This window comes from Cupressus sempervirens, chromosome 7 (assembly GCF_028749045.1).
Source record: "Cupressus sempervirens isolate cs-2001-9-10 chromosome 7, ASM2874904v1, whole genome shotgun sequence".
Lineage (NCBI taxonomy): Eukaryota > Viridiplantae > Streptophyta > Pinopsida > Cupressales > Cupressaceae > Cupressus > Cupressus sempervirens.
Genome location: NC_143124.1, coordinates 891,189,658 through 891,216,250, shown reverse-complemented (window position 1 = coordinate 891,216,250; position 26,593 = coordinate 891,189,658). Strand labels below are relative to the sequence as shown.

The window sequence follows — 26,593 nt, the reverse complement described above, 5'->3', positions numbered from 1 at the left end:
GTGCTGCTAATCGCACGCAGAACAACCTTCATAACTCAAATGAACGCTAATTTAGGTCCCATATGTATCTTCAGCAAACAATAATATTAATGATAATATTGCCTCATCTTAATTGTATTCAGGAATATTTCTGAACCAATCTTTTATTTATATTCATCGCAGTCTATATTTAAATATTTGATGTTCCAGATATGTGAATCGAGCTGACTCTTCAAATGCTAAACTCATGCAAATATTTTATCAAATTTATTTCGAGTGAAAGAGATTTCACAATATTGTTTTTCTAAACTTCACAGGCAGGTAGGGAACCTGCTCTGATACCATGCTAAATATCCCAGAATTTTGGATATGCTGTAACTTGTAATAGCACTTGTAGATTTCATGTGCGTTTCAAGTTACCTTCTCAAAGCATATGTATATGGTTTTAAGAGACATGTCTACGTAGAGAGGTGTCTCTTTAACTCTCATTAGTTGTCAATAACATTTGCTTATTGTCATGATATACATATACATATATATACACACACATTAAATGAATTAAGTATATATGTCATAAATATATATACAAATATTCTCAATGTGTTTTATCCAACTGAAATTACACTAACATTAATAGTATCTCGTATAAATTCTTCTCGACTTTTTTATTTCTTTGGGACATTCCATTCAAAATACAGAAGATAGATACTTGTTCTATAATTGTGTACAGATTAGCTATTTTGGTTTAAAAACAAATTCAGATCCTTAAACTTTTCAACTGAACACCTTTTGCAAGTGAAGTGTGAGTAAAGCAATGGGCATTTTATTTTTATAATTCATTATTAAACAATAAATGCTAGTGTCAAAGGCTCATTTAATAATTAGTAAGAAATGGTATGTGATTCTTGTTAGGTTTTCAAACCAGAAGAACATAACATGCAATAACCAGAAACTTATAAAAACCATAAGAGCAGAAGACGCAAATGTTTATCCTGGGAAAACCCTCCTACTCAAGGGGAAAACCCAGCCATGCACGAAGAATAGATCCTTTATTATAAGCTCAGCTCAAATACAAAGATCTTCATGCTTATGATCGATAATATTTGTCAGTCAATCAATAAGCCCCTTTTCCTGTTTGATCAATACCGGACAATGAGCATCTCACAGATACATCAATCAACTGCAGTAACTTTCCACAATCAATGATCACATATGATCATCCACAGAGCAGTCCCGTAGCAAAGATAATATCCAATTACAAAAGATAGATGAATTCTTCAAACACTGAAGGAACCTTCAATTGCTCACGCAGAGATTTTAACTTCTGAGAATATAACATTCACCATTGTTTCTGCCATGAAACCCTTTCAGCAACAAATAAACTCTATTCATGGATTACGGAAGGATAAAATAACTGTTTCATGATAATGAACTAGTAATCTTAAAGATGCCAGGCAAGTCCACATGAGACAAAACTTGAGTCACCCAGACATAAGAAGTCACGTTGCCATAATGTAAAGAGAGAAAATCAAGCAATTCTTGTACGACAAAGGGAATAATCAATGGTCTTTTCTATGGAATCCCATAAGGCAGCAAATGTTTGATGCCAAGATATTCCACTCATATAGAAGGATTGTAACATCAGGTCAAGCCAAGAGTCACCGTTACGGCAATTATGAGAGTGAAGTTCCTTTATTACTTTTCAATAATACTTCAACCGGAACAATGAGTACAGATAAAGCAGAAGAATGATCAATTCTCAATCACAAGTAAAATTATACAAGTAAAAAACCTGATGCAATGCGAACAATTAATATCTATGGCGAACAAGGGCTAGCATGCAGGTCTGAGGATGTGATTGCAGGTAAGTAGTTTTGCAGATCATAACAAGTAAAATGATCTCTCACACAGCTTTAATAAACATTAACACTCCCTCTTAGAAAGAGAGATGTCATTCATATGTCATAGTGTGTCTCAATCTGACAAGCACAATGGAGCTGCAACCAAAAAGTGTTAAAAAATATATCCCATCATAGATTTTCTGAGTAAAACATTGTTATCTCAGCATAACAATATTCACCATGGCTTCTTTTAGAGGGTGGACCATAAAGTATAAGATTAAAGTCACAAAAACACACACACAACTTTTACCATACCTACTCGCAGATGGTGGAACGAGGGCTTTCACCTTGGACTTTTCCCAAAGACGAATGCATTTCACCATGCCAACTAGTAAAGGGTGGAACAAGGGATTTCACCTTGAACTTCTCTTGCAGAGAAGAACTCATTAACAAGGGAAAACTTTTTTCATAGAGAAGAACTCATTAACAAGGGATTGCACCCGGAACTTCTCTCATAGAGAACAACTCATTAATAAGGGATTGCACCTTGAACTTCTCTCTCACAGAGAAGAACTCATTAAAGTGTATAAAAGATCATCAAAAAGTTTAGGCTCCCTCTTAGCCAAGACTCCCTCTCAACAGGGACAACATACTCAACTTCGATTAGCTTAACAAAAGAGCTGTCCAATTATGATCAAACAAAGAGCTTAGCAATCACACTACTACACGAGCTTGTTGATAATTTGCAAAGGATTTGGTGCTTTCCCTCTACAGCTCAAGCTCTTTCTGAATCTTTAGTACTTTCATCAATCTCCTGACCTCCTCGTTCAGGATTGCTTGCAAAGCCTTAGAAGAATAATTACACATGCACCTTCAAAACTTTAAATATGCTCAAGTCTAAGACTTTCCTCCTAGACCACATCCCATATCGCGCTATACTGAAAGTTTGCGAATCTACCAAATGTAAAATCCAAGTGGACTTTGTAATTTTGTTCTTTTCTATTAAAGAGTTTACAATGGATTATAGCACTTGGGCTTGTAATACTTCAACCTTCTTAATTGACATATAGCTTCTTGATAAAGCGCCCTCTTGATCCCTGTTGCCTCAAAGATTGCAAAGGAGCTTTCTGGAATTTAACTCCCTCTAAGAGTCATCTTTCTAGTTGAGAAGAAACATATCACAAAACAGTCCGAGTCCCCATTCTCCAGCCTACAAATATGATAAGATAAGATAATGATATTAATGTCCACCAAGAGACTAAGCAAGGGTCTAAGGGACTGGAGGATACAAAAAGGGTGAAAAACAACCCAGTAGGTGCACCAAATGGTGATCGAGAGAAAAACACAAGAAAGCAAAGAAAGATAGCCACAACAGACGAGAGAAGGACTAACTATCCTTTCTTGGTAAAAAGAAATCCAACACCGAAGGATAAGGCCCAGTGCGATCAAGGGTTCAAATCCATCTCTGTGTAACGCTGGGGGTAGGGTCATGTTGTTTGGTGAATCCACGACAAGGTCTAACAAAAATGGTGTGCTCGAAGACAGTAGTAGCAAGCAACCTCTTCATGCCCTTGGAGGGGGACACGGGTAGAAAAAAGGCAGCGATGAGCTGATTTGAGGCCAGGCTCTAAGGGAACATACGTTGTATAGTGAGATCACGGAGTCGCGAAGTCTCCTGGAGGTATAACGTAAGACATTGCTGATTGGAATAACTGAAAAAGGCCAAAAGGGATCTACAATCCTAGAATAGGCAGTGGAATTTGCCTCTGATCTTGTAATAAATGTGGCATTGGAAGATGAAATGGATCTCAGTCTTTGTCTCAAACAATGGACACAAATGACAAACCTGATCGTCCTTGGTCAAATAATGATCCGTCAAGCAACAGAGTTGACGGGAACTGACTTTGAATGACCCTAGAGAGATACGAAGGGTGTGGCTCTAGCATCGACTCAATAGAAGGGATGCACAATAATATCATTGTGTATCTCTAGAAAGTGCTCAAAGTAGAAGGCCATCTGTGGCTGTAGACCCTCTAGAGGATTAATCAAGGTCGTGGTGATGTACTGTTTGTATATGTCCAGTCTGATGTGCCCATTCAACTCTTGCTGAGAGGGGATTATATGAGCAAGGGCATTCAAGGAGAAATAGTAAGGCGGGAGACGATCAATGTCAATCTCGATCGAGTTAACAGGGTAGTGGCCTGGGTATGCCAACAACGAGCTCTAGTCCACACAGTGGAGCTGGCAATATCCACAGAGGAGCAGTATGCGAGGTAGGAGTACTAGTGACGACTGTTGGTGAGCTCTAGTCAAATCGAATATGGTGTTGAGTCTTAAAGGGTGAGCTCCAAACTCGACCAATATGATGCTGTGTGGAGTGTACTAGTGACATTTGATAATTGGAAGGAGGAGAAGGGTTTGAGCCTACTCAATCAACGCCTAATTAAAATTAAGAAGAGGGGGTCCCCAAACAAAAAAGCCATATAGAATAGTAGGTATGACCAATGAGTCCAAGAGGGAAATCTTGGACTTAGTATCTTGAAAGTGATGTTGGAAACACTGCTTCTCCAGAAGGACGAGGGAGTCCATCCTCTTAGCAACTTTGGGTAGGTGGGTGGGTCTCATGCTAAAACGGGGGCCAAAGAACTTGACCCCAAGATAAGTGTATGAAGCAACAATCTTGATCGACAAGCTCTTCAGACAATTGAAAACCATAACCTGAGTCTTTCTCAAGTTAACAACAAGTTGGCATTGATCGCAAAAGGAGGCCAGTCCATCTAAAAGCCGCTGGAACCCCTCCACGGAGGACACTAATAGATCCACATCATCGACATAGAGGAGGATGGAAATCAGAACTTGGTGTAAATAACAACCATCCCTTGGGAGCCAAGCCTTGCTGAGAAAAGTCTCAAGCTTATCAATGTAGATGCCAAAAAGAGTGGGAGAGAGGGGCCAACCCTACTTCACCCTAATGACACTCTGGATTGGATTGGAAAAGCCCTCAAGAGTACTAAATTTGCCAACCACTATCTCATAAAGTCTCATAATTGCAGTCAGAAGAATATTTGAAATACTGATGTCTTTGAGTCACTAGAAAAGTGCCCCCCGAGGAATGGAGTCAAAAGCCTTACGAAAGTCTACAAAACAATAGTAGACTTTCTCAACACGATGTTGAGCTTCCTCAATGATAGCACGTAGTGTCAAAATATGATCCATAGTCTGAAAGTCAATTTGGAACCCAACCTGTCCCCTAGCCTGACACTGTCTCCTATCAAGTTGTCTAGAAAGAATAGCATTCAGGACAGTGGCATAGAGCTTGGAAAAATATGCCCAATCTTAATAGTCCTATAGTTGCTAGGGTTCGAAACCAACCTGAACTTGTAGATCAAATAAATCACATGTCTTGACCATCAGTAAGGGAACCCAATGCGAACCACTCTATTAAAGAGTTCCAGAAGAAAGGAGCACAGGATTGGAATACCGAGCTTGAAAATCTCTGTCTGGAATCCTTCCTCATTGACAACTCTATTGCTTCTCACGAATTTGACGACCTCACAAATGGTGGACGAAGTGAAGAGATGGCAGTGGGGGAGGTAGGGTGAAGGGTTAGTTGGCCAGGGATATCATAAAGAGTGGAGGCATGCAACGCCAGACAGTGCCAATTAAGAGTGGAGGGTGGGAGAATTAGGTATGCCAGAAGGTCTTCGGGTCATAGGAGAGCTTGTGACAGAGGGATTTGCATTGCAAAGCCATGAACGATCGCTTCTTGTGATGAAGGCGGTGATGGTATGAGGAATGCAATTGTGTATACAAAGGGGAACAGGCAGTAAAGGACGTATGCAAGGAGCGGTGGGAAGACTTACAGTCATCGTCATACCATTGGCTCATGGGACAAGATTTTTGTCTAGTGGGGTTAAGTGGGGAAGGAGAAGTGTGATGAGGGATGGAGAGGAGGGCAGACTCCCAAATACCAGTAGTGAAAAGATCAAACAAAGAGGAAGCTTGAGAGGAATTAGACAAATGGTTGAGGGGGAGAAGCCGTTTGATGTGGAGGGTGAAAAGATAATAGTCACAATCAGAGAAGTGAAAAGTGGTACAGGGGCTAGAGGGTAAGGGCGAGGGGAGGAATGGGGAAGGAGGGGGTACGAGGGTGAAATGGATGACTGGGGATGGTTGGCAAAGAGGAGGATGGAAATTAGAACCTTGGTGTAAATAACAACCATGGGGTGCCATTACCATTCCAATAGTTGATATGCAGAGAGCTGAGGGGAGATTCTCTAACATGTGACTGTTGGCGAGACTGTAATTTGGCTTTGGGAGCCGATCTCTGCTCCCACCTACTAGGAGGGGAATCTCGAATAATAGCTCTGAGGTTCCGGAACACAACCCACTTCCCTGTCCGTCTTGCCTTTGCTACCAAACAACCCCTAGAGTGTCTCAAATCGACCATTTGTGCTATGGTAAGGTCGTCATCCGAAAAGATCTTCGCAGGGAGAGGGAATAGCTTCCTATTCGTTCGAAGAGTTCGTAACCAATCAGATAGTGAGAGAAAGTGCAGAAAGAGGGTACCCTTTGGTCCCATCCAACACTTGTCTAAAGTGATGTTGGAGATACCTAGCTAAGCTGTAAGAAAGGATTGTCGAGTTGTCAAAGGGTAGGTGGTGAAGCTAGGGAGGTCCTGAACTCTGAGGTTAAGTTCACAGACGTGTCTCCAACATTCCTCAGTAATTTGCTCTTGTACAATCTTTTCTACATCTGCCACAAGAGTGGTCTTGGGATTAGTGCAAATGGATGCCCAAGATTTGGCTTTTTGTTCAATTTCTGATAAAAGGGATTTGAGCTTAACCACGAGCTCACTATGTTGTTCTCTAAATTTGTCAAGGTCTCCTAGCTGTTCTATGACTGTGTCAAAGTGTGTTTTAATGTTTGAATTTTCAAGGACGATAGTAGCAGACACATTACCGAGGTTGATTTGTTGGTGTGTACATGCAGTTTAATGGCAGTGATAGTTTCTGTGAGTTTGTAGAATCTAACAACTTCCTTCACGCGGAGACAAGAGAAAATAGGTTGTGCGGAAACAGAACGGAAGTCTAGACTTAAACCGAAGTTGACAATTAAGCGTTGAGTGCATTGCCTTTGCACATAGGAAAGTGCAGGAGACATAGGAGACACTAGACACACCACACCTCGAGCAAGTAGGAAATAGAATGTAGGAAGCGTAGGAAGGAAGGAAGGAGGAAGGACAAATGCAGGAAGTCGACACCAAATCCCTGTGCGAACAAGAACACTAACTAGAAATCAAAACAAAGCAAGGAAACATGCACACACGAAGACTTAATGGAACTATCGGCGGCCATTGTTGCAGAGCGCTCGAGAGTAACCACAAGCATCAGTAATAGAAGCAAGAGCGAATGTGTTGCGGGAGGTCGCCGCATAAAAAGTCATCGCAGGAGACAAAAGAAAAAGGTTAGAATTTTTTCATCGCACAAAACATACTCACAGGTTGTGTTCAAGTTCTTCCTTCATCATGTGCAATTTCTCAGTAACTAATAGGCTCGGTGCACCCTTGCTGCAATAATGATGAATATCCTTTAGATTTTCTTTTTGTCTTCATATGATAGGAAGCAACACTCCAACCATGATGGAATTGATGCCACCTTAGAAAATAGCCTTTGAAGTTACTCAAATTTGGTGAACCTATCTCTAAAAATCTGAAACATTATTAATATGTCTGTTGACATAATCCCGAGCAACCCAAGTAGAGCAGCCAAATATCTAGGCTTTAAACAACATCTTCAACACTTGCCCAAAATAGTCTCCATTTAAATCTGCAGCCTTTCATGAATTCATATCAGACCCATGGCTGCAACTAGGATCCCCATAGTTGCTTCTTGATTCATCCTTTAATCAAGAGAGATTAATAAAAATTCATAGAATCGACTTATCACTAATTGAAATATATAGATCAATTAAGCAAACAATATTCCCAGTGTTAGAACAACAATTCATGATCAATATTTAAAGGTACAATCATTGAATACTTATCTCTTTGTTGTCTAATCTTCCTCAAGAAGGATTGAAAGATCCCCAATACCGGAGGTCTTCGAAATTGTTTTTTGTTTCACAATTTGAGTCTTTGGCTAGCGTTTGGCACCTCTGGAAGACTTTGCTCAATTTTGAGTTTTTTGTTTTCTTGTTGGTTTTTCAATTATTTTTGGATTTTTGAAGAGATATGCAAAAATAAAAGATAACTAACAAACAAATCTGAACTGCAAATAATAAATAACATTCATTATTGAAAATATTTGACAATTTGGAAATGCCTCAAACCATATCAAGAATAATAATCAGATTTCTGCATTCAAATAGAAAGACTACCAATGTTGAGGTTTGCGTCCCAACAATCTAGACTTGAGGGTTTTGTCCCAAGCCACAAAATCGCTCCCCTAGAGCAATTCCAAATATCTTAAGCTTCAAATGTCAAAAGATAATGAACAATCAGGTCTTCATCTCCTTATAACTCCTCCGAAGTGCAAATCAAACCCTAAATGAGAATTACACTTTGCACTTTACAATAAAATAACATTTTCCCAAATAAAAGCATTCAGGCTATAGGAAAAACATTACTTATAATGTCATAACTCAAAGCGCCAGAAGTCCTTGGATAGTGAAAATAGTTTATAATAATTCAAAACCTTTCCAACGAGTTATAACATAAGGGCATATATGACCAAACGAAGCCATATTCCCCTTATTACTCCGAAATGGCTATATAAATAGCCTTATTATAAATTATTTAAATGCTAACTTAGGAAATATTTAAATATATTGAAATATTCCCCATTTTGCTTCTGAAAGCCCAAACCAACCAAATAAATGTGAAACTGACCATGTCACATGTCTGTGACTGATATTGAATGAGATGGGTCAACTGACAGTCCCTTCCCTATAATCTAGGGATGCTCCTAGAAACTAGGGAACACACCTTGTCATCCTAGAACTGAAACCATGGAATGGTCTCGTGGAACTTCGCATTTGGAAATTGTCACACCCTCCTAAAATGTAGAGATACCCCCCTAAAATCAAGGAACTACACCCAATTGGCTCCCAACTACCTGTAAAGTTAAGCCCGATCACTAAATATCTTGTATGAGTTTTTATCCACTACTGCTAGCCTACGAGACCCCCATGATAGGCTAACTCACAAAACTCTGCTTGTCAGACTAAAGAGGGGACATAACAAGGATCTGAGCACACACATAGGTATGGGTCAATACACAACTATCTCTTGTAACAATATTGAATAATCATTGATCAACATTTGTACGATGATCATAACATTGCATGCATACTATCTTGCACAATTGATGCAAACAAACATATCCATGAATAGAATATGTGTAGGCTTAAGAGTTTTGGTTCTATATCTTTTCTTTAGACCCACTGTGATAACATGTTAGGTTTTTGAACTAGAGAAACATAATATGTGATAACCAAAAACATAAAAAAAGATAAGAGCAAAAGGCACATGTTTTTGAGGGAAAAGCCAAGCCACACACGAAGAATAGATCCTTTATTATAAGCTCAGCACAATTGCAACGATCATCATGCTAATGATTGATAATATTTGTCAGTTAATGAATAAGCCCTTTTTTCAGTTCGGTCAGTACCAAACAATGAGTATCTTACATATACATCAATCAATTGCAATAACTTCCCACAATCAATGATTGCATATGATCGTACATAGAGCAATCCTCAAGCAAAGATAATATCCATATTACAAAAGATAGATGAATACTCCAAAAACTGAAGGAACCTTTAACTGCACACACAAACTATGTAACTTCCGAGAATATGACATTCACCATCGTTTCTACCATATCCAAAACTCTTTCAACAACAAATAAACTTTATTCATAGAATATGGAAGGACCAAAAACTTGTTTCATAATAATGAACCGACAATCTTAAGATGCCAGGCAAGTCGACGTGAGATGAAACTTGAGCAACCTTAGACATAAGAAGTTGCATTGCCATAACATCTCACACCTAATATAAAGTGAGAGTATCAACTATTCTCGTAATGGCAAAGAGAATAATCAATGGCCTTTTCCATGGATTTCCATATGATAGCAAATGGTTGGTTCGAAGACATCTCACTCATATAGAAGAATTCTAAAGTTAGATCAAGTCAAGAGTCACCTTTCATCATTATAAAGCATATGACAATTATTAAAGTGACATTCTTTATTACTTCTCAATAATACTTCTGTTGAAACAATGACTACGGATAAAATAGAACGATTAATTCTCAATCATTGTCGGCAAGCACAAGTAAAATCATACAACTAAGAAACCTTATGGGATGCCAACAATGTACATCTATGGTGAACAAGGGATAGCATGCAGGTATGAGGATGTGATTGTAGAGTAAGTATCTCAGCAGATCATAACATGTAAAATGATCTCTTACGTAGCTATGATAAACATTAACACTCCCTCTTAGCAAGAGAGAGATCATTCATATGTCATAGTGTGAGTCAACTTGACAAGCACAATAGAGCTGCAACCAAAAAGTGTTGAAAAAATAAATCTCATCATAGATTTTGTCAATAAAACATTGTTATCTCAACATAACAATATTCACCATAGCTACTCCTAGAGTGTGAACCATAAAAGCATAAGATTAAAGCCGCATAGTCACACACATGAATTCTACCATGCCTATTCGCAAGGGCTGGATCCAATATACCTACTCGTAGAGGGTGGAACAAGGACTTTCACCTTAGGCTGCTCCCAGAGAAGAATGCATTTCCACCATGTCTACTTGTAGAGGGTGGATCCACAATACCTACTTGTAGAGGGTTGAACAAAAGATTTCACACCAAACTTGTCTTGGAGAGAGGAACTCATTAACAAGTGATATCACCTCAAACTTCACTCGTAGAGGAGAACTCATTAACAAGGGATTGCACCTCAAATTTCTCTCACAAAAAAGAACTCATTCACAATGGATTGCACCTCAAACTTCTGGCTCACAGGAAGAACTCATTAAAGCACAAAAAATCATGAGAAAGTGGAGACCCCTCTCAACTGGGACAACATACAACTTTGATTAGCATACCAAAAAGAGCTATTCCAATTATGATAAAAAAAGAGCTTAGTAATCACACTAATTCATGAGCTTGTTAATATTCTGCATAGGATTTGACAGTCACCCTCTGCAGCTCAAGCTACCTCTGAATCTTTAAGCACTTGCATCAATTCCTGACCTCCTCGTTCAAGTTTGCCTGCAATGCTTGCCTTAGAAGAATAATTACACACACCATTGAAACTTCAGATATGCTAAAGTCCAGGAATGTCCTCCTAGATCACATCGCAAATCACACTATATTGAAAGTTTGCAAATCTACCAAATTTCATATCTGAATTAACTTTGTAATTCTGTTCTTTGATTCCTATGAATTGTAGCACTTGGGCTTGTAATACTGCAGCCGTCTTAACTGACATACAAACTTCTTCACAAATCTCCCTCTTGATCCCTGTTGCCTCAGAGATTGCAAAGAAGTTCTCTGGAATTTAACTCACTCTGAGAGTCATCTCGTCCTCTTAGAAGAAACTGATCACAAAACAGTTTGAGTCCTCATTCTACAACCCACATAACTTACTCAAAGGTTGTATCAGGTTTTTGCTTATGTGCAATCTAGCTGTAACTAATAGGCTCAGTGCACTCTTGCTGCAATAATGAAGAATATCCTTGAGAAAAGATTTTGTGCATTCATATGATAGGAAGCAAACCTCCAACCATGATGGAAGGGAAACCACCTCAGAAAACGGCCTTGAAGTTACATAGATCAGGCAAATCAGTCTCAAAATCTGAAACATTATTAATATGTCTGCTGAAACAATCCCAAGCAACCCAAACATAGAGGCCAGATATCTAGGCTTTAAACAACATATTCAATACCCAAAATAGTCTCGATATAAATCTGCAGCCTTTTAGGACATCATATCAGACCCATGGCTGCAAGTAGGATCCACATATTTGCCTCTCGATTTGTCCTGCAATCACAAGAGATTAATAATAATTCATAGAATCAACCTATCATGATAGTAGAAATATATAGATCATTGCTAAAAGCATACAATATTCCCAGTGTCATAACACAAATTCATGATCAATATATAAAGGTATAATCATAGAATACTTATCTTATTGTTGTCTAATCTTCCTCAAGAAGGATCTCAGCACACACATAGATATGGGCCAATACACAGCTATCTCTGTTAACAATTTTGAATAATCGCAAACCAGCATTCATCCGATGATCATAGCACTGCACACATACTACCCCTCACAAATGCCAATGAACATCTCCATGAATAGAATATATCCAGGCTTAAGAATTCTGGTTCTCAATCTTTTCTTTACACCCACTCTGATACCATGATAAGTTTTTGAACCAGGATAACATAACATGCGATAACCAGAATAAAAAAAACATTAGAGCAGAAGATTTAAATGTTTATTTTCGGAAAACCCTCCTACTCGAGGGAAAAACCCAGCCACACACAAAGAATAGATCCGTTATTATAAGCTCAGCACAATTACAATGATCTTCATGCTTATGATTGATAATATTTGTCAGTCAATCGATAAGCTCTTTTTATCAGTTCGATCAATACCAAACAATGAGTATCTTACAGATACATCAATCAACTGCAATAATGTTCCACAATCAATGATCATATATGATCGTACACAGAAATCCTGTAGCAAAGATAATATCCATATTACAAAAGATAGATGAATACTTCAAACACTGAAGGAACCTTTAACTGCACACACAGAGATCACGTAACTTCTGAGAATATAACATTCACCATCGTTTCTGCTGTAACCGGAACTCTTTTAGCAACAAATAAACTCTATTCATAGAATACAGAAGGACAAAAACAGTTTCATAATAATGAACTGGCAATCGTAAAGATGTTAGGCAAGTCCACATTAGACGAAACTTGAGCCACCTCAGGTATAAGAAGTTGCGTTGCCATAACATCTCACACCCAATATAAAGAAAGAATATCATGCGATTCTTCTAACGGCAAAGAGAAGAATGAGTGGTCTTTTCCATGGAATCCCATAAGATAATAAGTGCTTGATGCCAAGACATACCACTCACATAGAAGGATTGTAATGTTAGGTCAAGCCAAGAGTCACCGTTGATCATAATAAAGCATATGAAAGTTTTGAGAGTGATGGTCCTTTATTACTTTTCAATAATACTTCAGCCAGAACAATGAATACAGTTAAATTAGAAGAATAACAATTCTCAATCAATGTAAGAAATCACAACAAAATCATACAACTAAAAACCCAATGCAATGCCTACAATGAACATTAATGGTGAACAAGGGATAGCATGTAGGTCTGAGAACATTATTGCAGAATAAGTAGCTCAGCAGATTATAACAAGCGAAATGATCTGTCACACAGCTATAATAAACATTAACACTTCTTGGGGTAGGAAACATGTATCTTCTTCGTGAAGTTGTGAAAATGGCTAGCTCTAAAATGTGATGGAATGGTTTCTAGTTTTATTTTCCTTCAGGTACCCAATTTATACAGAAAAGGCCTCCTATCCAATTACTATATAAATGACCACCTGTCTTATTTATTGCATACAGTCCTCATAACTTAAAGTTTATCCATATGCTGATACATATCTCCGCCTTTCTTCTTTCAACTGCTGTCACACCTGTTTCTCCAAGGTTATCTGAGGTGGCCATGCCTAACTACCCAATTGATTCTGGTGGTAACTAAAGTTGTATCCTAGCAATATCTACCAAAGTATGAAAGTTGAAAAATGTAATAGGAGAAAAAGTATGATCTGTGGCAATGATGTCATGTTATTGTTCATGCAGTGAGCCTGGTATGTAATAATCTCTGCAGGCTATAACTTCCAACTTGTGTTATCACTAAGCTCATTTACTAAAACAGTTGATATACATGCAGAGCTCTCATACCACTGTAATATCCCACACTAGGATTGTCTCAAATCTGATTTGGGTTTCAATTTTGGATGTTTGAAATTTTGTCAAACACTTTGAATGCAAGCTTCGATACCATTGTAAGAAGTTAGAACCCTCTACAGATGGATTCTTGTAAATACAAATTTTCTGTCTTGTTTGTGTTTCTTTTGGTGAATGAATGTGGTGTATATGCAATGTTTGATATGACAATATAATGCAACAAATAAAATATATTTAAATAAAAAATTTCCATTGCAAAACTGAAATTGCATTGAAAGTGCACAACTGAAAATTCCATATTTTTCATACCAGCTTAGATACTCAGTATTTTCACAAAATATCAACAACCCAGTTTATAAAATATCCCCCATTATTCAAATCAACAATACCCAGAAAAACTTGGAGTTGCAATTAATGAACTCATAGGTAAACATGCCTTGAAATCCCATGAAAGGATGAGTAACAACAACAAATGAATAGCTTGAAAACTGATCAACAATGGCTGTAATAATGAAGCTACAGGTCTGCATTAGATGAAACTTAAAAAATGTTTCAAACCCTTGCACAAATATGCTCAGATTGAACTCCTAGATGAAACCAACACGATTGCAATGATTAGGTTGGTTTTTCACAACCTAAAGATTGCAACTACAATGAATAGCGTTTGTTCTTCAAAGCATAAAAATGGTTGAAACCCTTGATTTTTATTTCCAGAGTCACAAATTCCCAGAACCATATTCAAAATGATCATCAATAGTGAGATTGATTTGCTTTTTGATGCTGTTTTATAACTCCAATCTCCTTAATAGCATTTAAATCCACTTTTAGCTTTTAAATAAGACTGTAATAAGCACACGGAGACTCCTCTCCCTCCTAAGAGACAGATCTTGGAGATGGAGACATGTCTTAGAGACTTTTCGCATCTCCGGAGACCTCAAAAAAGCTTGGGGACTTAATGACAAAGTCTCATGTATATGTCTCCCAGTCTCTTAATCCAAAAAGTGAAGTCTCCCTGAAGTCTCCTGATAAAAATTAAATATAAGATATAATATTAAATTAATTAATGAATTTTAGCCCTCATTTTAATGTTTTTAATGCAAAAACTAGGACCAATGGCAATTTAAATAATTTTTTGGAAAGCATTATAGCTGAAGACCTTGAGATGTATGGTCACAACCTTGTGGAGTAGATGATAGTTCCATCAACACACTATTACTAAATAGATTCTGGTTTTTGTTTACTGTACTAAGTTTGTTCATTTTTGTTTGCATATTGACAATTTAGCATCAAACTATACTTTTCTGAATTTAAAGTTTGAATATATAATGATAATTTTAGTGATTATCAATCTGATATGATGATGATCATTTGCAATATTCGGAAAACAAGTATGACTATGAGATATAATAATGTGATTATGTGAGTTTTGAAATATCTGACTCTATTTTAATGTGACATTACTATGATTATTTACTTTACTCTTTTAGTTTTACAGTATTAGTATTTTGTATTTAGTATTAGACTCTTTAAACTATTGAAAAAAATTGCCATCTCCAAGTACCCATCTCCTATTTTTGGAAAATTTGCGTATCGGTACCATTACCAGTACTAGTAGTGGAGACCTTGAAGTCTCCCGATGACCTTGGTAATAAGTCTCCAAACATGGTTGCTCTTATTTATGGATTTAATAATGCACTTCAATATTATTTAAAATAATATAACTCGTGTACATGGACTTTAGAAAAATACTTTAATATTTGGTCTCCAAAATATAATCCATTCGTTGCACTTTAAGTCAATTAAATCGAGAGTCATTTCCTCATTGAATATAAAGTGACTTTTTAACTTTATAAAAATTCATTAATAAAGTAATCACTTTATTAATAACTTAAATATCGTAACTTCACAAATATCATTATTTGTCAATTCCGTCTGATCTTGGGGGTTAACCATTATGTCAATTGTGCGTCCAATTGTTTTACTAAAAATAGTAAGGGTCCCACTATGAACTTCAGACCGGCTATAAATAGTAAATCCCTGAATATCTAATCAGCAAAGATGTCAAGGGTCAATACTGCAACTAAGACTAGTCCAAGTGCCCTGCCAAATATATTAATGTTGACTTTCTTGAAATAGACACTTACTATATATAATAAGCATGCCCAACTAAACCAAACAAAGAACAATCTTGAACTTCTGTATCCTTTGGAATGGGAATCGACCAATGGCTCAGCCAACTAAGACACCCTATCCATAACCCTAGCCCACGAGGGTCGCAATGATGGGCTAACAAGGAGACATTATAGTCTGCCCTCCCTGAAATTGCTTGTCCCTAAGCATTCTCAAAAACAAAAAATACACTTGGTACACCAAGATTCCAAGTGTAGAATTGTGTAATGTCCTTGTAATCACCAATGTAATAACCCTCCTCAAATCTGCCCTCAAAAAATGTTGATGAAAGCTCAAGGAATTTCATCAAACAATTCACATGCAAGGGACGTATGGCTGGGACGTATGGCTGATATAGTATTTCAGCTAGCTTCAAATGACTTTTTCTTCAATTTGCACCAATGAGAATCTTGTGCTAGAAGACTACAATGGACTACACAATGACCTAACATGAGTGTGCTACTAATTTTGACAATATTCAGTGCATATATATGATCTACGCATGAGAAATGAACACCTACAGCCAACTGACATTTTTACAAACAGTTGGTTTGCAAACTAACTAGCTGATAAATAATGATATTAAATTGCTTAAATGACAACAACAACTATTATCTTCTTAATTGCAATGAAAAATACAATGCTCATGAAATATGGCCAAGACTTTGGCATTTACATGGATTACAAAATGATAATGCTGGTATAATGCACACTTACAGCTGAAAGCTTATAACACCCTAAAAAGCAATACTAACAAAAGAACCTGGTTGTAGATGGCTGTAATAATTTCCTTCAATGCTGTCCCTTCTGCTTTGCTTTTTCGGATCCGCTTTCGGACTGCTTTTTCATATCTGCTTTTTCGGATTGCTACTATGTTGAATCTCAAGACCATATCTTTCAATGGCGTCAAGATTTCCAGCTTGAAAGGATTTCGTCCTTCAAATTATTGAGACATAATCTCCAGAAAATTCCCCAATTTCTTTGATATTTCCAAGCATGCTAAAATAGAAGCTCTTCCATTTCTTTTATAGTGTTCTCACAAGAGCTCCATTTTTCATTTTCTCAATGTGGGATAAAAGATAACTCCCTTTATGTAACTTATGTCTCCAATGTGTTATAAAATAAAGGGGACTCTTTTAATTTAAATATTTCCCACAAATTATAGTCTATGCATTAATAAAGTTAAATATTTAAATTTAACTTTATAAAATAGCTTTATCGGTGCATAACAAATCTTATCAATGATAAACAAGTCTTCTTGTCAATTTTGAACAATTACCATCAACATACCACTGCCACAGGATGTTCGACCATATCCAAGATGACTTACTATAAATAGTAAGTATGCCCAAAGTTGCCTCAAAACCCCTCAGAAAGACCTGCAACCGAAATTATCTAGGCCAAATGGCCTCTAAGCCCCTTTAATGTCCTGGTTAGCCTACGGGACCATGGAGAAATAGGCTAACGACAACATCATGCTATGAATGCTAAAAATAGGACATTACAACCAACTATTGCAACATCATCATGTTCAACTAATAAAACATGCCAAACTGAATCAAATTCGAGTGTAGATGTTGCAGGAGTGAATACCTCATAGGGAAGCAGCTAGATAGGATGACAAAGTTTGCTTCCCCAAACCACGCAAAGCGAGCTGCCATATACACTGTCCGACATGTGCACTTGAAGGAGATCATGTGCATGAGGGTCAAAAGCAAGGTTGCACGAGAACGGGGGTACTTGGGTACTTCGGATATTTGTACACGTATGGTGTGACTATTTTTCAAAATAGGGGATTAGGGTATGTGAAATTTCTTATAAATTAAATTTGAATATTTAATAGAAAATCTGAAAATATGAGTCATGACAATGAGTTTTCCAAATAAGAACGGTGACAAGGTTTGCAAATGTAATGTATTGATTTCAGTTTTAGATTTGCAATATGTTTGTAATAATAACATATGATAAATATTTAGATGCATAACAATGAAGGCAAACTTTAAACATAAACAAGAAGATCATAAACCATATAACAATGTTATATTGCAAATGATAAACTTTTCACTTGAACATTGATAAAGTTTACTATTAATCAATATTGTATCAAGGTTTCAAACTGATTACATATTGAATTAAGCTTGATAAACAAGCTGATACGTGAACAAAAAACTGAAAAAATATAAATTTTTTTAATCAAGGTCGTTAGGTATGATGCCTTCCACTTAGTACCCACTGAATACCCAATATATAGGTACATGTATCGATTGTTGGTACATGTCCCAGGGGTATGGGTACAAGTACCCATCAACATAGGTCAAAAGGAAAACCATATATACTCGACACCATGTGCACATCTCAAAACTCCTCTGCAAGCTGTATCTAAAATCCCTATGAACTAAAAGGATCACAAACTCTGAACAAAAGCCCGCCAAAAGAATGTCCTCAGACTTCTGCTACAAAATTTTGAACTTTGCATCACCGTGCCTAAAGCAGTGAAACCAATCAACAAGACCCACCCAAACTCACTAGAGTCCCAAAGCATACTCTACTCACATTCATCTGTACTATGGAGATAATAACATCTAAATTTTTTTGTATCACTACAACTATCTCCATTGTTTGCAAGGCTTCTATGTATCTGCTGACTTTGCAAGCAATCCAACTTGCAGCCATTGATCCTAGCTACTCTAGATGGAAAATACTCACCCCCCAAAGGATGGTACAACCTCTGAGTCAATCCACACTGATGCATCATCAAACTCCTTGTGTGCGGATCAGAAAAGTTGTGAGAAGTACTCCTCCCTATGCAGTCCCGATAAAAAGCTCCCACCTCGACCAATTGCCAACTGTCATAGCATTGAATTATTGATTTGCCCAAGAAAAAAAAGACATGTGCAACCCAAAGAAAAAAATTATTGAGTTGCCCATATTAGCTTGGAAGTTGATGTTCTGGAAGTGCTTCCTGAACCCATTAATTTGACAGTTGAAGCTTTTACCTGTGCACAAAATATTGACTGTCAATATAGACCTTTTAATTGCAACTTCTGCCCGTAAGTATTGGCATTTTTAAAGGAACTGCATTAAAAGCCTAAATGCAAGGCTCAACAAGGAGGATTTTAAAAAACTAATAGGAAAAGCAACCAGGCTAAGGAAAATTTGGTAGCCTTTGACAAAGACCCTGTTCTTACAATCTCCTTTTTTCCTATTCCCAGATGTAGATTATATGAAAAAGTTGGGTTTCCGTAGACTTGGTGTCTAAATAAGTGAGAGTTTTGGAAGACGAGGTACATGTTTAGCAATTGTTCTAGAAGATGGCAAGCCACAAAATGGCGGAAGATTTTTCTCTCTTTGCTTCTCATATCATTAACCAAAAACCTAAGAGACGAAAGAAGAATGCAGAAAAAATGAAATTAGATCCAAACTTCAAATGGACTACTGAAAGCACAAGTGGGGGCAAACAATCTACCTTGGAATCAATGATAGAAAAAGAAAATCTGGTAAAAATGAGGCTCAGTTGAGGGTTTATTGGTGGGTATGCTTGCTAATTTTTCTTAATCTTTGTACTCTTACTTTTGTATTCACCAATTTTTCTGCGGCTGTTTCTTATGCAATTCTGGTTCTTCATTTCAAGGAAACACACAAAAATCTATTAGCAAACACTACGGGGAGCTATTGCTATGCAGTTCAAGGTTGATGTGCTACTATGCCCAGCAAAAATTGGTAGTTCACATGCTTATAATTTGAGTTATTGGGATTTTCCTGAACCCGTTGTATGTTGCTGGGTTTGTGTGGGGTCTTGTTTGGGAACCTCAAAGGACCAACAAGGAACCTAAGGTGTTTGGGTGGGACCTTGGGCTGAACTTGGGCAAATCTAGGGGGACTCAAAGCATGCCCAAAGAAAAGACAATTCTTATTTTTATTTTGAGCATTTTAAAAAGCAAAAAGGTGCCAAATACGTAAGTTCTCCCTTTAGTGATAAATTTGTGAAAATGACATGCACCATGAAAGTTCAAACAATTTGGTGTTGGGGTTTTTGGCAAACATTGCGAGGGGCTCCCCCGTTAACCTGATTGTGGTCATTTCCCCTATACTTGCATGAGAAGCCTTTGCCCTCAACCTCACTAAGGGTGTTGCCCCTAGATCCCCACAGAGGCATTGCTCCTTTACCCCATTGGGATCTCCATTCCTGGACCACCACCAATAATTGGTATCTGTTTTCATACTAGAAAATTCGAATTATGGGTGGCAAGGAATTGGGATCGAACTCGAGTGTGCTGACTTAGATGCTCTCGGTGGAGAGCAATGTGAAGATTGTTGAATATTGATTGTAATTTTTAATTATGTATTGACATTTGTCAAGTCACTCAATAATTAATTTATAAGTCTTTTCATTTTCTTTTGTTGGCAGCTTCTAAATACGAATCTGTACTTGGGCTCTGCCCCTACCTAAACCCCGAACCGATAACCATCAGCATATGGGACCGGCAACTTAGCTTATAATTCCACAGATATGGTGCCGTACAGAATGTGTAAATCAGAATAATGTTTTGTCAAGGATGCTTCTATTTTGAAGCACATTAGAAAATATATCTATTCCGAGTTTCTTAAAGATTGTGAGCCACAAAACAATGGTTCTAGAGATAACACATTTCTGTTATTTTTTTTTCTAATATTATACTTACGCAATCAAGGTTACAAAGTTGTGGAAATGGGAGCACTGCTTTTGTCAAGCAAGGGAAAATGGTTGTTTTGAATTACATCTTATGACTTTCAATTTTTCTTAGTATTATTAGGTTTCTTTCATATGTTCATCACCAAATTATCTATATTTGTGGTTTCACAGTGATGTATCTAATGTGAAACAGGAGTATGATGCCTAATCACCATTATTGATTTTTTCTTTCTTTTTGCCATAGCTGACAATTCTGACATTAAATATTCCTTTTTCTAACAAAATTATCTTTTGGAAAACAAATGTTTCGTAGGACTATGGAGGAATTTCGCAAATATTAATATAATTCTGTTTCGTTATTAGTTCATTCCTGGTAAACATACTCTAGGACACCTTTTTATACCAGAGAATATATTGTCCGGGTGGAGCCGTTGCAGTATGATTCTAAGTATTTTAATTTTTGTCAGATATTACGCCAATTGAAGCATGAGAATATCATAGAAATGTTAGATGCCTTTGAAAGCCCACAGGAGTTTTGTGTCGTGACAGAATTTGCACAGGTATGTAGCATATTACCAGCTCATTATTGCTATTTTCAAACTCTATTTGGTAGCTAAATACCAATTTCAAAACAATAGAAATTTAATTAACAAACTTTTTAATTTTGATGTCAGGGTGAACTTTTTGAAATTCTTGAAGATGACAAATGCCTCCCTGAAATACAAGTTCAGGCTATTGCTAAACAACTGGTATTTTGTTCTTTGCTTCATGCATTTTTAGCTACAAATAAATTATGTTGTTTATGAGTCTCTAGTGCTTTGTTTCAGAAGATGAAATCACGATTTCAGCTGTTTTCATTGTTTTTATTAGAAATAGTATTCACATTGATGAAGCTAAACTTCAGAACTTTTTCTCAGTCTTTTTTTTGTTGTTAGTTCTCATACGGTATATACCGATCCTTGACCTTTTGAGGGACTAGATAGTATATACCACAGTTGAAAAACTCAGACTTGGCAATAACTCGACAGACCTGAAATTTTTGATAAACTTGGAATCACCAAAAACTCGGCAAAGAGATTGGCAATAAATCGGCACTTTCACTGAACATCTGACAATATATAATTTCTCAAAATATTCTTAAATAAATGTATTTATATAAACACACTTATTTACGAATGAATAGTGGATGAAATATTATATATAATTATTAATATATAAATAAATATTTATATATTTAATATAAACAGAGATATTTATATATAAAAATAAATATGTATATATTTAATATAAACAGATATATTTATAAATATAAATAAATATGTTTATATTTACATATATATGAATATAATATCTTTATATTTACATGAATTGTAATGTATTTTATATTTAATAAATTCAATGTATTGTCATGTCCCCTTCTCCATTTTAGTACCGGGCGACAGGATTAATCTATCTTCACATATGGATAGATTAATAACAAAATTAACAGGATGCCTTCTAGTCACAATGGGGATTTAATTTAATTATTCGAGGACTTATTAAATGAGCAGAGCTAAGTTATTTAATGTTATAAAGTTATTTATTTTATAATAGCTTTAAGTGACTATAGGACAAAAATGATATTAATCCCACATTCTTTGTTCGTTGCATCTTCCCTCAGTCCAAGGCTATATATGCGGGTTGCATTGGGATTATCAAACATACAAGAATATTGATATTAAATGCTCATAAATCTACTAGTTGCTTGAATATGATTGGAACTTCTTAAGGACGAAAACCCTTAAGAGTATTGGCAGTAACTGCATGTAGCCCCAATAATCTTGCCATCTTTGTGATATGAAGAAAATCATAGTTGTGCAAATTTCCAAGGTGGTTCGACTGTGATTGAGAGTGGAAGACATGACTATTTATTCATAGTGACTCACGCTGAAGGTGAATGATATCAAGGGCGAGTACCATTTATAAGGGAGGTGTCGTTTTCAGGCAGTAATAAGAAGAAAGAACAGATCCAAACGTGTGAACCAAGGGCAGAGTGGTTATGCACGCAGGCAATTCCTGGATCACATACTACGCAGGAGAACATTGTAACTATTGTCGCATGCTCTCTACAAGTTGTTCTTGAAGTTGCAAGCAGTATTACTCGGATTCCACAACAAGGTGGGTACGCGTTGGAAGTGAGAAGGTTGCGCGAGAGCACAAGGATATCGCACAATAGGTGAAAACGATAGGGAATTTGAAGTTTTGTTAACGACAACACAATAACAGGTGTTCGTGCCAGCCGACCATACACACAGGTGTCGTTTTCATCTTATGTTGCTTGTTTTGAATTTGTGTGTTGCCAGCAGTAGGATGAAAATCTAAATTTCAATGTGTTTTTAGCATTGCTTGGGAATGTTGGAAATATTTACATGAGTTTTAGTTGACGTTTATTGACTAATGCATTACTGTATACCTGGGTATAACAAACCCATTCTGTAACTAGATCCTTGGTTGTGTTGTTTACAAGTTTATATATACAGCTGGGTGTATTTACTTCCTAAAGGAATTACAAATGCCAATCTGGGTTGGGTGCTACAGTGACTTTGAACATATGCAGTTTGCATAGAAACTGTTTGTCTAAATGTCTCTCACTAATTTAATCAGTATGGTGGCCTTACAATTTAATTAAAGATCGGATCTTTAATTCTGAGTAGTCTGAGTATGATTGTGAACTATTTGACATTATTTCTATGCACTGTAATCAATATTTTTATTAATAACTGAGTCAGAGAATAGTATAGTGGTATCAAAGCCACAAGTCCTGCCAGCTTGTGGGAAAAACTATTATTTGCAGGTTCATTAAACAAAATGACAGCCGGGAATGATTAAAAGGCAGTATACATTCCGTCATCTTTAGCAGGAATAGACAGAATCTTCAGAACATCTTGTAATGGAAGACAATTATTCAGTAGATAGGACATAAGTTTTGGGCCAGAAGTGCAGGTTGAACAAACTACTAGAATTGAATAGGTTCAAGAACAAGCACCAACTTCTCCAATGGCATGAAATGATGAAGCACAGGATAGGGAAGTAATGGAGACATTGCGGGCTATTAGAGACAGGCAAAATAACATTGCTGCAACATTACAACAACTTACAGGTGCCATGCAGCAGTTAGCCTCGATAAATAGAGGAGCACCGAGTCACCACAATGGAGATAGTAGCATAGTAGGGTCACCCTGTGCAGCAAGAGCCCCTACCCAGAATACAGATAGACCCTTGATGCTCGTTTTTGTGGGAAATAATGCTGAAGAAGAAGTGGCTCAACCTGCTGGCCCAGCTTTGTTACCTGATAATGTTATGGCAATATATGATGAGTGGGATTTATTTTCGGATCCAGTCAAACAAAATTTGACTTTTGTTCAATATATGAACCAAAAGAGGGAAGCTGAGACACCTGAACAAGATAGGAGGCCTAGGATGCAAAATAGGGATCTTAAACATGTTATGAATAAATTAACCCTTCCCACTTTTGATGGCAGCAATAAAACTTCAGCCAGGGCATGGATTCATAAGTTGGATACTTACCTAACACTCAAGCCCATGATGGAAACATAAGCTATCAGATTTGCCATGATGCGTCTTGAGGGAGTAGCGTATGATTGGTGGCATCATGGATTAGTCACCCAGGATCATGGTCTCATCACTTCATACGAGGTTTTCAGCTCAAAGCTGATTACTCGTTTTGACAGGAAGGATATCGAGGTTTATTATAGGGATTTGGCTTAGTTACGGCAGAGTGGGACTTTGAATCACTATATAGATGAGTTTCAGCGGATTTCAGTGATGGTACCGAATATGTCCGAACAACGCAAGGTGATGTTATTCACAGACGGATTACAAGACAGATTTAGAGGTTTGGTTAAAGTCCTAAAACCAAACACCTTGGATGATGCCATCAAGATAGCTCACGATTTGGACTCACCTACCTCACTGTTACAGCCTCCTAAGAAATCCTATAAAGGATCCACTTCTTTTCAAGGAAATAAAAAACAACAAAAGACAAACACCCCCAAATTGGATTTTGAGACACGCAATGAACTCAGGAGAAAGAAGTTATGTTTTACTTGCAGGGAGCCTTGGACTCCTGACCATAGATGCTTGGGTAAAGGCAAAATCCACTACGTTGAGGTCCATTCTGAGGAGGAGGAAGAGGTAGAAGAGCCACAGGAAGGTGATAACAGTGTGGACAGTGAGGAGGAGGAAGTTGAGGGGCAACCCAGTAAAGATAAGAAGAAACAAACCTCTTCCGAGCAGCCTCCTATTTTAGCTACCCTTTTGAGTGATCCAGCATGTCATCCTTTCAGGGTGAAAGGGGTTGTTAGAGGCCAGTGTATTATTTGCCTTTTGGATATAGGAGCCTCGCATAATTTTATGAGTACACGGATAGTATCTAGGAGGGGTTTACAGACAGTGGCCATACCTGAGTTTGATGTTAAGGTAGTTGGTGGTGAAGCTTTGAGATGCACAAAGATGGTAGCCGGTCTTCAAATTGAGTTTGGTGGTTATCTTTTTGACTTTGATTTTTACTTGGTTGATTTGGATGGACTGGATGCTATTTTGGGAAGACAATGGTTGAGTACTCTCCGCAGGTATACATTTGATCATGAGACTATGCAGCTAGAGTTCTTGCAGGATGATAGATTGGTGATCCTTAGAGCTATACCTGACAGTGGTCCCAAAGTGATTTCAGCTCACAGGATGGAGGCTATTTTGAGACATGACGATATAGAGTGGGCTACTCAGTGTTTCATCTCTTCAAAGGAGACACAGGGTACAGGGCAGTGATATCATTGTGACATTCAAACAATTGTAGATAAGCACAGGAGAGTGTTCGAGGATATACCTCCTGGGATTCCTCCAGATTGAGGGTTTGAGCATATTATTGAGCTTGAGGAGGGAGCCAAACCCGTTATTACTAAGCCTTATCGTCATCCTAGGCATTACAAGGAGGAAATAGAAAAGATAATAAAGGAGCTTTTGGATATGGGGCATATCAGACCTAGCTCTAGTCCCTTTGCCTCTTTAGTAGTGCTAGTTAAGAAGAAGGATGGCACCCTTCGGATGTGCATAGACTACCGCGCACTGAATAAGAGGGCCATCAAGAACAGGTATCCAATTCCCTGCATTCATGAGTTGTTGGATGAGCTTCACAGGGCAGTTTACTTCTCGAAGATAGACCTTTGATCAGGATACCACCAGATTCGAGTCCGTGAGGAGGACGTGCACAAAACAACTTTTAGATGCCATTACGGACATTATGAGTTCTTAGTGATGTCATTTGGGCTCACTAACGCACTTGCCACTTTCCAGTCATGCATGAACCATACTTTCAAGAAATAGCTCAGGAAAAGTGTTTTGGTTTTTTTATATGACATTGTAATTTTCAGGAGGACTTGGGAAGAGCATTTACAACATTTGGATGAGGTCCTTAGTCTCATGGAGGAGCAGTCCTTATTTGCAAAAGAGTCCAGATGCGAGTTTGGGTTAACAGAGATTCTTTACTTGGGACATGTGATTAGTGCCGAGGGGGTTAAGGTGCATCAGGAGAAGATACAGGCAATTCTGGATTGGCCACCACCTAGTGATGTATCGGAGTTACGAGGTTTCCTTGGTCTCTGTTCCTATTACGAACAGTTCGCCAAGGGGTTTTCACAGGTAGTAGCTCCCCTTATTGATTTGACACGGAAAGGGGCAATTTCTTGGACAGAGGATGTTGAGGCAGCTTTTGATAAGTTGAAACAGGTGATGAGTTTGTGTCCAGTGCTAGCACTTCCTGATTTTTCTAAGCCTTTTGTGTTAGAGTGCGATGCTTCGGGTAGCAGGATAGGGGCAGTATTGATGCAGGACCGCCATC

At 37.5% G+C, this 26,593-nt stretch overlaps 1 protein-coding gene across 1 annotated transcript in view; it reads left to right on the top strand.

The window, feature by feature from the left end:
• Positions 1–26,593, top strand: part of FU (kinase family with ARM repeat domain-containing protein) — a 183,877-nt gene that overhangs the window by 7,438 nt on the left and 149,846 nt on the right. The window contains exons 5-6 of the mRNA XM_089793391.1: positions 21,165–21,257; positions 21,372–21,446. Of these exons, the coding sequence (XP_089649517.1) occupies positions 21,165–21,257; positions 21,372–21,446 (168 nt within the window). The remainder of the gene's footprint in view (positions 1–21,164; positions 21,258–21,371; positions 21,447–26,593) is intronic.